At 31.2% G+C, this 15,087-nt stretch overlaps 1 protein-coding gene across 1 annotated transcript in view; it reads left to right on the forward strand.

Annotated features, from left to right (window-relative positions):
* PCLO (piccolo presynaptic cytomatrix protein) overlaps positions 1-15,087 on the forward strand; it is a 368,833-nt gene that overhangs the window by 250,363 nt on the left and 103,383 nt on the right. Inside the window, exon 10 of the mRNA XM_023533486.1 lies at positions 7,943-8,068. Within this exon, the coding sequence (XP_023389254.1) occupies positions 7,943-8,068 (126 nt within the window). The remainder of the gene's footprint in view (positions 1-7,942; positions 8,069-15,087) is intronic.

Consider the following 15,087-nt stretch of genomic DNA (forward strand, 5'->3'; position numbering starts at 1 on the left):
GGCAACCAAGGGGAAGGGAGAGCCCACAGCCGGGCCAGCCAAGACTAGTGCTTTCATATTCCTCATATAAACTCCTAGAGGAAGAATTGCTGGATCAAACGATAGTTCTATTTTTTTTTTATTTTGTAAGGAAACTCCATATTGTTTTCTCTAGCAGCTTTACCAATTTACATTTCTACCAACAGTGCACAAGGTTTCCTTTTCTTCACACACTTGCCAATACTTGTCATTTCTGGGTTTTGTGATAATAGCCATTCTAACAGATGTACAGTGATATCTCATTGTAGTTTGATTTGCATATCCCTGATGATCATCTTCTCTATATTGAGCATCTTTTCATGTTGACCATTTGTATATCTTCTTTGAAAAATGCTTATGCAGTACCCCTGCCCATTTTTTAATCAGATTGTGTTTTGCTATCGAGTTGTATGAGTTCTATATATATGAATATATACTTAAATATTAACCCCTTATCAGAAATATAATATGCAAATATTTTCTCCCATACTATAAGCTGCCTTTACCTTTTGATGGTATCTTGTAAGTCCTATAGTCTCTCTTTACTCTTTTTCATTCTTTTACTTTTTAAAATATTTTTTTAATTTTTCAATTATAGTTGATTAACAATATTATATTAGTTTCAGGAGTACAACATAGTGATTAGACATTTGTATAACTTATAAAATGTTCACCTCAATAAATCTAGTACCCATCTGAAACTATATATAATTATTACAATATCATTAACTGTATTCCTTATGCTATACTTTACATTCCCATGACTGTTTTTATAACTGGCAATTTGCCCATCTTAATTAATTCACTTTTTCACTCATCTCCTCAACCCCCTACCGTCTGACAACCATCAAAATGTCCTCTGTATCTATGAACTTGTTTCTGTTTTGTTTGTTCACTTATTTTGGTTTTTTTTAGATTCCATGTATAAGTGAAGTCATATGATATTTGTCTTTCTCTGTCTGACATTTCACTTAGCATAATATCCTCTATGTCCATCCACGTTGTTGCAAATGGCAAGATTTCACTCTTTTTATAGCTGAGTAATATTCAGTTGTACATATGTACCACAACTTCTTTATCCATTTGTCTATATCAATGTACACTTTGGTTGCTTTCATATTTTGACTATTGTAAATAATGCTGCATTGAACATAGGGATGCATATGTCTTTTTGAATTAGTATTTTAGGCTTTTTGAACAAATATGCAAAGTACAATTGTGTGCCCTTCTTTGTCTCTTATTATAGCCTTCCATTTTCAGGAAATACCTTTTTCCATTCCTTTACTTTCAGTCTGTGTGTGTCTTTCAAACTGAAGTGGGTCTCTTGTAGAAAGCATATGTATGGGTTTTATTTTCTTATCCATTCAGACATCCTATGTCTTTTCTTTGGAACATTTAATCCATTTACATTTAAAGTAATTATTTATAGGTATGTAGCTATTGTTATTTTATTTTTCATAATTTTTTCCTTCTTAAAGAAGTTCCTTTAACATTTTTTTTAATTATAGTTTGGTAGTGATGAACTCCTTTAGCTTTTTCGTGTCTGAGAAGCTCTTTATCTGTTCTTCGATTTTAAAAAATAGCTTTGCTGGGTATAGTAATTCGGTTGTTGGTCCTTGCTTTATATCACTTGAATATTTCATGCCAGTCTCTTCCGGCCTGCAAATTTTCTGTTGAGACATCAGCTGACAGTCTTATAGGACCTCTCTTATAAGTAATTAACTACTTTTTCTGTTTTTAAGATTCTCTCTTTGTCTTTAACCTTCGACGTTTTAACTCGGATATGTCTTGATGTGGGCCTCTTTGAGTTCATCTTGTTTGAGACTCTCTGTGGATCCTGGACTTGTATGTCTTCTTCCCTCACCAGGTTAGGGAAGTTTTCTGTCTATATTTTTTAAATAGGATTTTAATTATTTGCTGTCTCTCTTCTGCATCTGGTACCCCTATAATGCAAATGTTATGCTTGATGTTGTCCCAGAGGTCTCTTAAACTATACCCATTTTTTTTTTCATTCTTCTTTTTTCTGTTCTGATTGGGTGTTGCTGCTACCTTATCTTCCAAATTGTTGATTTGATTCTCTGCTTCATCTAATCTACTTTTAGTCTCCTCCAATGTATTCTTCATTTTAGTTATTATAGTCTTCATTTCTGATTGGTTCCTTTTTATGTTTCCTACCTCCATTTTTATGTTTCCTATCTCTTTGTTAAAATTCTCACTGAGTTCATCTACTCTTCACCTAAGTTCATTGAGCATCCTTATAATCAATGTTTTGAATTCTGCATCTGGTAGATTGCTTGTCTCCATTTTATTTAGTTCTTTTTCTGAAGATTTGTTCTATTTCATTTCGAACATATTTCTTTGTCTCCTCATATTGGCTTACTCCTTGTATTTGTTTCTATCTATTAGATAGATCTGCTGTATCTCCTGGTCTTGTTTGAGTGGCCTTATATAGTAGGTATCCTGTGGGGCTCAATGGCACAGTCTCTCTGGTAACTGTATCTGAGTACTCCAGGTGTGTCCCTCGTGTGGATTGTGTGTGCCTTCCTGTTGTAGTTGAGTTTTTATTCCTGCTAGCAAGTCACTGGGAAGGATTAAACCTCAGACTAACCAGTTGTGCAGAATAATCATGACTACAGCAGAGGAGTTGTTGTGCAGGGGCCGACTCCACAGAGCAGGATTTGCTTTAGTAGGGTGCCTGTTGAGTTCACCCTTTGCATATGTTATTTGTGGAAGTGATTGGCGCTATGATATGGTATGATGCTGGCCACCAGGTGTGTTGGTTCTGGGGCCTCTTGGGAGGGCCTCTGGTGTAGGCCAGGGTCAGCCACTGCCTATGCCCAGGCCCACCTGGTATGAGCTACAAAGTGATCTGAACATGGTTGCCACTTGTGCTGAGCTTGAGGCACCTGAGAGAAGCTAAGTTGCAAACTGAGGCTGGACATCAATAGTGCTAGGCTTGGGGGCACTTAGCAAGAGGTACAGGGCATTCTGAGGCCTGCTTGTTTAGGGTTTGTAAACTTTTGAAAAATTTTAGAGAAGTCTGAAGCATGAGCCAAGACAGGCTGCTTGTATAGAGAAAAAAATCTATAGAAGCAGCTTAGGTGGGCTTGCATGTTGGGTGGTATGGGGAGTCTCAGGGAACCATGGGGGTGGGGCCAACTGTATTATCTAGGTTGATGAAGATTCATACTTGGTGCCCATCTGTGCCTGCAACCTGTGTGGGGGTAAAGGCTCAGCAAAGAAATAATGACTTCTACTAGCACTTCTGTCTGGGAGAAAGCTGCCCTTCCGGCCCTCTTCCTGAAGCCAGACAATTCAGTTCTTTCCTGAATGTCACTGATGCTTTTCAAGCTGCTGCCCCAGTGCTTTAACTCAGAACAAGTATGTCAATGAGTAAATCCATGTACATGCCCTTTAAGAGGAATACCTGGGACTCTAGCAGCCCTCCATCTCACTCAGCCACAACCTCCACTCGTTTTCCAAGCCAGATGTTATGGGGACTTTTCCAACCTTGGACTGGAGAGCCTGGTGTGGGGCTGGCAACCCTTGCACCTGAGGGGGACGACCTTCGCAGCCATGATATTCCTATTTTTTAACCACCACACCATGAGCGGAGAGCCTAACTATTCTGTCTCTACCCCTCCTACCAGTCTCAACTTGTCTTCTCTAGTATATCTTTAATTACAGGACTTCTGTTCAGCTCCTCTTCAGGCTGATCTCAATGATAGTTGTTCTATAGTTTAGTTATAATTTTAATGTGGTCTTGGGTGGATGCAATCACAACATCTACCTCATTATTTTCCTTTTTTGCTCCTCTATTTGGATGAATTCCACTGTCATGTATTCAACTTTATTTATTCTTTCTTCCACTTCTCTAGTCTGTTGTTGAGACCCTCTGTGATTTTGCAGTTCAGTTATTATATTATTTGCTTATATTTTCTATCATTTTGTTGAAATTTTCACTTTGTTCATCCATTGGTCTCCTAATGTTGGTGAGCATCATTATGACCATTAGTTTAAATTTTTTTTCTAATAAATAACTTATCTCCATATCATTAAGGTCTGTTTCTGGAGTTGTATCTTATTGTTTAGCTTGGAACACATTTCTTTCCTGCTCTGTGTTGGTTTCTGTACCTTAAATAAAACAGCTACATATCCCAGTCTTGATGGAATGGTCTCATGTAGGCGTTGAATATTATTATTTATCCTGGCCTAAGAGCTTGGTTGTATTTCAAATCTGTGATTGCCCAAGCTTTCTTATTTATACTTAATGGCTCCTAGTAGTTTAGGATGTGCCAAAACCTGTTTTGATGTGGATATTTTCTCATTCACCTGATGTGTAGGAGTCACTCAGCTAGTTTCTGGGTTTCTTTGAAAAGGGAATTGCTCCACATTAGCTGTAGATTTGGTATGTTCATGAGATGAGGTGAATTCAGGAGCCTCCTATTTTACTGTTTTGGACTGGAACTTTAAAACTAACTACATAATAATATATTTATCACATAAATTATAACATACATAGAGTCTTGAAAATGCCAAATGCATTTAAAATTTCATCCTAAAGTTATTAATGTAATACTTTTTCTTAATGATTTTGCTATTTTTATCATTGAACTTCTCTTTTTTATAAATATTCCCTATATACTGTAAAGGACTTTTGAAATTTAGATTTCCCTGTAAGACTTTCTTAACCATGTCTATGCTTATATGCTGTGAAATTATATAACTTTTGATAATCTCTTTGCTGAAGCTCCTGTGTTCTCTATAGTAACATTGGCCTCTCTACTGTGCTGTACTGTAAACTCAAGAGCAAGATCAATGCATTTTTATGGAACATAACTGATGAAGCATTTTTAACAATGATTCTAGAAGCAGAGAAGCAAAGTTGTTATTGATAAAAATTTGTCAAAATTTGAAAATGATAATATAAACATTACTTATCAAGGACCATTTAGATCTAAACATTTCAGTTAAATGTTAATTAATATTTCATGACTTTATTAAATCTTTTGTTGAAATTCTACTTTTGGGATTTGAGCTGGGATTTGGGATTTTATTTTTATAAAAGCATTTTTGTTCATTTTATCTATGTTTAATACATAAAATATCAAAGTGCAATTATTGAACGTTAAATAAAATTTTAAATTTTTTATTTAAATTCTTAGCAAGTATATAAATTAAATTTGTATTCATAACATCCAAATTAGGATACAAGCAACTACTGTAAAATAAACAAAAAATGTTTTCCTTCTTCAGTCTTCTTTTTTCTGCCATGCTATTCTTCCACCAATTTTTAATATGTCTATGCTACTTTATTATATACAGGAGAAACAATAGTAGCAACCACAGCAATATCAACAAGTGGCACAGTAATTTTTGAAAATTTACTATGTGCATGAAGTAGTACATATGTGTGTGTGTATGTATATTCTCATTTCTCATAGTATTGTCATGACTTTATATTACTCCCATTTTACCAGTGATGCTGAAGCTGACAAAGTATATGTAGAAAGTGTTTTGAGTACTTGAATTCACTAGGTGAGGTTGTATTTTACAAAATTAAATAATTATTTTGTTTTACTACCTGTTAAGACAGATATAATTATAGTTTACTATCACTGATCCTTTAGTACAGGGTTTTATAATGTGCTCAGTCACTGAAAATCAAATGGCACTAAAGACCCAACTTAACTCTCAAGACATTGTCATCTATAGGATGAAATTATAATCAAATTTTTAAAAATAGTAACTTATTCTAATTAATAGATTTTGAAGTTCTGCAACTGACTTTTTAACTATACTTTTACAGGGTGTAACAATTCTATTTATAGATTCTAATCATAAGGCTGCATCATATGATATATAATGCTGAAATTATTTTTCATAGGCAACATTTATATTCTAGTTTTAAGTTTAAAAATAATTAAGACTAATTCCCTGAGCACACTACTTTACCTTACTCTAGGTTTCTCTGCTACACTCTAGCATAAATTATGATGAGTTTGATTTAAGGCATGGTCTTGAATGTATACCTTAGCAGTAAGGAAATCTCACGAAACATCTTTTGGGATTTCAGACTAGCCATAACTTAAAATTGATGTGAATGTACTGACTACATTAGAAATTTAATATCTGTGTGGGATTTTTAAAAAATCTTTATCAAGTGATGAATTACAGCTTGTGAATGATTCAGCCATGGAAAGTGAAACTGAATCTTTGATTAAGAATCTATTTTTATTTGTTTACAGATACATTCCATGAAATAACCTTTTAATTACTTCCAGCTATTTTAAAATTCTCATTTTGTGATTTCTAAAATATCCCTAGTACACTCAAAACATAGGCTAAACTAATTTAATGAAGACTGGCAAAAACTTTCTTCATCTACTACCCTTTAACACATTTATCTGATGTCTTACAATAGAATCATTCCTAGTGAATAATTAAAGGCTAATATCTAAGAACTCAACTAAGTCTCTACCCAGACTTAGTTGAGACTAAATTATATACTAGATGATGTTCTGAATTCATTCAATTATATTAAATTTGTATCATAAATTAATCTGTACTAAGAGCAATAACAGTGAACCAAGAAACTTGTGACAGAAAGCTTCACAGTGGCTCCAGAGAGAGTTAGTATTTTATTTAACTCTGACCCCTTGACAACTAAAGAAATTTAGAAGCATACAGCTAATTTGTTTTTGTTTTGAGGCCATATTGTCAGAACACTTAACCTGATGAAAAAGTAGATAGAGAGGATCAGGTAATAGAAAATTAGGAAAAGATAAGAGGAGGAAAAAAGGGAAGGAAGAATGAAAGGAAAGGAGAGAGGGCAGAAAGGAAAGAAAGGGAATTCATTTGAAACTATCACCTGGAAATAATAAACCATATTTTACTAAAACATATCCCTACTTGATAAATGACAGAAAGGTTTCATAATTCAGTGCTACTACTTGTTGAATGTCTGAACTATGTTGGTGCTAGATTTGGAAGAGAGCTGACTTTTAAAATTTGGAGATTTTGAAAGTTGAAATAAGTACTTTAATCACTGAATGGAATGCATTTTAATTTAAAGAGCTAATTAACTATATTTTCAATAAAGGAGAACAATTCTGCTTTATTAAAATACTTTCATTTAAAAATCTCCTTGGAATTTGTAACAAAAATATATCTGGTTCTATATATACATACTAATTTTTAGCTTATTTAAAAAATATATAAACTTAAAATACCAATATTCCATTTCTATTTCAATTATATTTCTTATGATAATTATTCTTCGTCTTTCTTTTTCATGTGACTAATTACAGAAAAATCTGTTCTGTGGAATAAGGAACAGTTTACTCAGTTGTTCATCAGTCAAGAATAATTTTATTGTGCCTTGTAGTAAGTGCCATGTTAATGTACAGACAATATCATCTAATGAATTAGGCCGAAAAAATGAATAATAATTCATGTTATAATTATGTTTTCACTTTATCAATTGTTTTCACTTAATTACTTGTATGTTTGGATTATAACTTCCCAATTTATGATAGCCATTATTACCTTTTTATAGGCAAAATTCTCCTCGGTTTCATAAGTAAATCGTATGCTCAAGAGTTTCTTATACTGGGAACATTCTCATACAAAATTTTTACAAAATATCTATTCGTAATAGACAAATCCTTAGTATATTGCTAAATATGGATGAATTAAAAAATTTGTTAATATCAGGTTAATCATTATTGATCCTACCAAGATTCCAGAAAGTTCTATTTTATATAAACTATAATTGAAATCAGAATAATGTCCTTGTTACTGGTGTCCAGTTCTAGTACACAGGTTGTAGTTAACTTCTGCGTACCAAATCCCACTTATAACTTGTGACAACTGTTGTCATTTCTTAAATTATTAATAATAATTTATTAATTGTTTAATACAGGTAATGGATTAGGAATTCGAATTGTGGGTGGTAAAGAAATCCCTGGACATAGTGGAGAAATTGGAGCCTATATTGCCAAGATTCTTCCTGGGGGATGTGCAGAACAGACCGGGAGACTTATAGAAGGTAAGAATAAAGATTTCAAAGTAAATTAAAATAAACGAACTCATAATAAGTATATATTAATTTAATATACACATTTTCTCTTCTTCTACTGCCTAGGAAAACTTTTTCTTGTGGTTAATTGTGAAATTTTGATATAGTAATATAAATGAAAATATATTCGCAACTATATTTTATTATCAATTGTGTGTCCTTTTGACAGTTGCTTTTCTATGGAAATATCTTGTTTAAGAAACTATGATTAGTCAAGATTTTTTATTGACTGGGGCAATATTATTTTTAAAAACACTGGTTGTAGGAACTAATATTTTATAAATACCAAGAGAATTTATATTTAAATCATAAAAACATCAGTACATGATTCAGTACATGCTAATGTAAGTCAGGTCAACAAACTATGGATGATCCAAGGACTAAATCCATCTGCTGCCTGTTTCCATAAATATCGTTTTATTGGAGCATAGCCAGAGTCATTAATTTACATATTGAACATGGATGTTTTTCCACAATAGCAGAACTGTATTCACAAAAGAGATTATATGGTCTACATAGCCTAAGATATATGCTCTTTGACCCTTTACAGAAAAAGTGTGCCAACTTCTGTACTAGTTACTGTCTTCACCTTTGCACATCAGAAGCATTTTAAAATAATAAACTTTACAGATGAATCTAATGGCCCATAAAAATTTATATTTGATCGGTTTCTTTCAGTAAAATGTTACAGCTTGATTCAAAATGATAATTTTCACTTATTAATTAGATGATGCAGTCATTTGCATTTTCTACACCCTAACATATAGTTTGCAAATTTTCAGCAATATTGTTTATAAAGAGCATTATTTTTTATCATAAAATAGGCTCAACCTATCCTATTTATACTCTAAATTAAATACTTATTTGAAAAGTGTTTTTCTGTTATTTCATAGTGTAATAATTAGGGTTGCCTGTTATCGCTTAAATCTTTTAATTACATTAAACTTAGACACTGTCATTGTCTTTAATTAAATGTATTGAAACCTATCGAAAAAAGCCCCTAGATATTTGGATAGACTATTAGAATAAAAACATACTTGAGGCAATATTTATTCATCACAGTGTTCCACTGGAACCAGCTTACACCACCAACTCACTAAGATATGCTGCATACATCTGTCCAGCTTTGCATTCAGTGCTATCATGTTGATAGCTTGAATTGGAAATAGTGAGAGGATTTACAACACTGAAATAAGCAAATACTGTAAATTAGGACATTTTTTGTTTGTGTATTTGCTTGTTGGTTTGCAGAATGAATTTACCAGGATATCACCAAATATGTACCTGAAAACACATTTTTAAAAATATCCTAATGGTATTCACAAAACAGGGACAGTTGGAAGAGCTAGTCAGATAGCTAAATGAAGGACTATACTTTGTGCGTATATAACAATTATAAGCAAATCATTGGATCTGTATGAATTTTCTGACTGTATTCCAATCATCCCCAAGGCTATTCTTTTAGTGTTGCAGTCTAGTTAAGTTATAGGAATTGAGACCCATTTTTAAGAATGGGAGTGATATGATTGCTTTCATACTCCAAAAATAAATGAATATTCTATTTTATTTTAAAAGGAAATTTGCAACAATAACTAATTCGATAAAGATACTTGAATAATTTAAAGATTTCATATACTTCTTAGTATTTATACCATGGTAATTGGCAAGTGCTACAAATCAAAGTGATTTAAAAACAATTTCAATGAAGCATACTAGATGAAGTAATATTCTTTGCACTTGATAGCTTATGTGACTGTTTTTAAGTTAATAAATTTAAATTAAAAATAGATATAAACTCATTCAAGAGAGAGCTGGAAGTGAAGCTAACATTACATTTGTGATCTTATAAACTCAAAGATTTCCACTAAAGTCCTTATCTTTTTTCAAACTAGTAGTTTTGTAGTTTAAACTATTGGTTTAAGTGGGACATTATTAAACGCTATATACATATGATTTAAGATTTTATTTTTATTAATTACATTGTTTATTAATTTTTCCCAAAGTTTTGCCAAGGTGCCAACCCAGGCCTTTCTATGATTAGAGTCCAATTCTTGCACAACCCACACATATAATTTATTATTAGTGATTTCCAGCCTTGCTTTATTTTTTTGTAATATAGCTCTTTAATAAAACATTTGATAGTATTTATATTAGGTTCATGATGTTACCTTAACTGTCAATATTTAGATCCTGTTTTTGAAACATTAAATATTTTGAAGAGTAACTTCAACATATGATAAATCATTTACTTTCTCTCATCCATAAGGCTATATCTATGTTCTATGAAACCAAGCTAGAATGATAAATGTTCATTCTTTTTATGACCAGAGATGAATTGATTAGGTCATCAGTCCAAATGTCTATTCACAAGCACTGCTGTGTTTAGACCAGTACATTTTCTAGATATGTTTATGTTATATAGTCTATCATTTATATAGGTTTATATACATATATATAATTTTTATCTATAAAAATATGAATTTGTATCTATCGTTATGTTTTTCAGTTTTGCATGATATTCTTGTTCAGAAACAGTTTGACTGAGTCTATTCTTTTTTCTGTTTCCCAAAAATTTGTAATAATTATTGTTGCAAAAATCGTAGGCTACTTTCAAGAAATTAGATTTTAAAAATTTCTACTATTACTTTGTGTGTCATCCCCTAAAATAAAAAAATACAGTTAGAGAATGTTCCATTAATCAAAATTTTCATCAGCCTCAACCCTTAATAGATTATCAAAAAATTTCAAAGTGGTAGATTAATTGAAACACAATGCTAATTTTTATGACTGATATGCGGCATTTCTATAATAATAGAAATTTTAGATTACTTGAGTTTGGGTTTTTTTAATTTTAAAAATTGTTTTCATGACTTAATTTTAAAAATGTATTTATTAAAGCAGTAAAGATTGTTAATTTTCCATGGTTTGAGGTTAATTCTTTTCTAATGAAACATTATACATATAGTATATGAATTAATAAATAGATGAATTATGTGTTTATGTTTATATGATTTAATTTCTACAACTGTATAATGAATTCCAGGTAGACAGAAATTAATTTGATCTCTTCCAGTATATCATTCTGCATTTCTGAATAGAAAAGTATATAGACTGAGCCTTTACGATTCAAAATTGTCTTCCAGCTGATTTAAAACATGAATGATAATTGGTTGATTATAGAATTCTTAAACTCTACTTTTTTCACTCCAGACTTCGAAGCTGTTGTTCAGAAACAATCTGAGACTACTGTTTTTTTTCTGTTTTGTCACTTCTATAATAAACTTTTCAGATTCATCATGGTCTGACATGTTAACACTCACAGGATTCCTTGGCATAGACTCTTGATTTTTGTGAGAGCAAGAGTATTTTTCCAATTTCCTCTAGCTTTTTATTCTCTGGATTCATGCATTTGAAACATACTGAACAATCATGCAGGTTTTCTGATGTTCATAAGCCAAGTGCTATTCTGAAAGTACTCATTTATGTAACTAACATTAAGTGGAGGAGAAAAAAACCAAGTGTCCTTTCTGAGTCATTGCTCCGGTTATTTTTTTAAAAAAGATTTTTATTCAACCTCTTTTTGAAAAATCTTTTTGAGCATAACTGACTTATTAAATAATGTAGAATTTTGTGTTTCAGAATACTGAAAATTAGTAATAATTATTATTGCAAAAATCATAGGCTACACTCAAGAAATTAGGTTTAAAACATTTCTAATATTACCTTGTGTGCCATCCCCTAAAATAAAAAATACAGTTAGTGTTCCATTAATCAAAATTCGCTGAAACTATCTTTTAGTATTTCAACAATCTACAATGATTTTCTAAAAGAACTCAGGCAATCAGGTCCTTGAGGGGTCCAATTTTTCCAAAATCTTAAAATTTATTTCCTCGGAATATTTACTAAACATTCTTCAATACATACTGGACAAAGAATGATATTTTCCTACCTATTATTTTTCCTTTTAATACATAAGATCAGTCTTTGTTATGTTGAGAAAATGAAGACAAAAGATCTGGAGAACTAAACTACAAATCTAATTAAGTTTCTAAAGTACCATTTCTTGCTATTTGACTTAAGATTAAAACTGTAACAATTTTAGACTAATGGTGTCAGGACCATGAAATGGTCATCAATATTGGGGTTTTAAATGGTATCTAATATTTTCTCATTTTAGTCTTTGATATTATTACTTTGCTTTGAAATAATTTGAATATCTAAAAGTATAGTCAAATATATGGACTTTGAATTTACATTTACAACTTCCCACTTCCATTTTAAATCTTTATCCTTAAACAAATGATTATAAACTTTATTTATATTATAATATCAAAACAAAGTTCATATACTCAGCACTTTAATGGCCTCAAAAAATTAAATGCTTCCTCTGTAATAAACTTACTTTTCTCTAGACTCTTTTACCTTGTGAAACTTACTGAATATCATTACAATTTTAGGAAGTTTTGAATTCACATCATGCTTTACATTTTCTTTAAAAATAACTCTTTGTGTATTCTTTATATACTCTTCTCAGATCAAAGTTCCAACCATCTTCAAATTGGGGAAGTCCATAATACAATTCTTATTATCTCATGACAAGCACGGATTTTGTTCATTTCTCCTGACAAAGATCAGGTTCAATTCTTCTTTGTGTTCCATACCATGTTGTGCATATATCTACTGAATCCCTTAACACTGAATTCTTTTTTCCTGTATACTTAGTGCCCAGCATAGTGCCTAATAAATAAAGTTTTAAGCAATTTATGTAGAAATGAGTGATAAAGAATCTCTTTTCAGTTACAAAAATTGGATACTTATTAAGATGTCACTCCTCATAGGGTCGTGTGAAGCAAATAAAATGATACATGTAGTAACATGCTACGATTTGTAAAGAACCACATACACTTCAAACAGCATCAATATTTGTCAATATAACTTTTGATTATGTTTTCAGAAAAGATTTACAAAATAAAAACTATTTCCTCTAGGCACAGGTTCTTATAACTTTGAGCTTAACTGCTCATAAATTTACATAAATTTACTCTAGTTTTTTTTTCCCCCTTCGTTTTTCCTTGCTTTGAATTTAAAATTTATTTCTCTGAAGTAGAGGTAGAGAATTGGATTATTATTGATAGAAAAAAATAAAATTCTTTGATATGGAAAGTGTAGTGCCACCTCCCTGCGCAGTGGCAGAGTATAAGAAAGGGATTTTTCTCTGTCAGTTCTGTGGTCCACAGTCTCTCCAAGCATTGTGTTTGCTCCACAGTTGAGACAGGATGAAGAGCATAAAACAGAGTTTTAAATTAGAAATTAAAATCTCAACTCAAAATAGCAAGTACTATGTGGAAGTGTTAGCTGCCTGACACATCTCTTTCTGATTCATTTTCACTTAGATAGTGAGCATGTTTTGCTCTCAGTCTTGTAAATTTTTACTGAAACAATTGTGGTTGATTTCTTCATTACATAGTAAGCACAGAAAGTCAAGATTTGATGTTTACTAATTCAGTAAAAATGGACAAAATTTTCATTAGTCTGAGACCCCTCCCCAGTCAGGAAGATTGCCTGGTAAGAGTCACACAGCTTATTCATACTTTTTATCTCCTCATGTATTGAGATGCCCAGCTCAACATTTCACATCTTCTGTTCCATCTTCCCTGGAAGTGGGGCAGAGGAGCTTCCTCACATTTGTGTTTTGATGTATGCAATTTAACATTTAATCAAGTGTTGACCTGTAATTTTCATTACAAATGTCAAATGTACAAAAAAAAAAAGTAAAGAATATTATGGCAAACAGCCATGTACCCACCATACTATTTTAAGTCTTAACATTTTGCCATATTTGTTTCATATTTTTAGGAGAGTACCTATAAATCAAATAAAGTATCTATAAATCAATTAAAGCCTCCTGAAATCACCTCTCCTCTCCCAAACCTCTCTTAGTACCCCAGAATAAACCACCAGATTTAATTTGAGGTTACTCTTTTACTTGCTTTTCTTTACAATTTTATATATGTATTCATAAATGGAATAAGGACACCTTTGCTTATTTATGAAATTTTATATAAATGATATCATACTGTACTTATAGTTTTGCCACATTTTTAGTTATGTAAAGTTTATGAGATTTATCCAAATAATACATGTATCTCTAGTATTTATTTTAACTATGGGACAGAGTTCTATTATTGTATGTCTCAACTATAGTTTAATTTAAACATTCTCTGTTTATATTGGTTACATGGGAAGTAATTTTTTTACTATTTGAAACAATGCTATAATTAACTTTTTGAAGGTCTCCTTGTGTACATGTGCATGAGTTTATTCTATAATACAAGCTAAATTTCTAGGTTATAATGATTATCTTGTGAAATAACATAGGAGAATGTTGTGTAGTTTCTTTGACAATAGTTAGTTTTTCCAAATTGCTCTCCAAAATGTTATATTATTTTTATATTCATCAGTAGCAATTTAGTATTTTTGTTTCTCTACTTACTTATTCTTCTTTCTCTACATATTCTTTTTCAAATATAATTTGGAATGGTCCCATTGTTTTTTTTATTAATCTTTCCTTTAATAATGTTGAATGTGATAATATTTTATTAATCTTGTTACCTCTTGGATTTTCTCATTCATGATTTGCCTATTATTTTGCTTATTCTTTAATTGGACTGTTCGTGTTTTTTAAATTGAATTTAGAGAATCTTTACATATTGTAGATATAATCCTTTGCCAAGTATGTAGTCTTGTGTTTTTAGTTCCCTTTTGTTTACAGATGTTAAAATTTTAATATAGTCAAATTTATTATTTTGTTTCTATTGTTTTATAAATGTTTTATGTTATTTAGGAAGTTCTCTATCCTAAAGTCTTAAAAATATTAGTTTATAGTTTCTTCTAAAAATTATAAAGTCTTATTCGTCATACATTGACCTAAGGGACATAAAAAGTTGTTTTTAATCTAGCTGTTATTTGAGGAGAAATTTTAGAATCAC

The sequence above is a fragment of the Pteropus vampyrus genome, unplaced genomic scaffold (genome assembly GCF_000151845.1).
Source record: "Pteropus vampyrus isolate Shadow unplaced genomic scaffold, Pvam_2.0 Scaffold4, whole genome shotgun sequence".
In the NCBI taxonomy this organism is placed as follows: domain Eukaryota; kingdom Metazoa; phylum Chordata; class Mammalia; order Chiroptera; family Pteropodidae; genus Pteropus; species Pteropus vampyrus.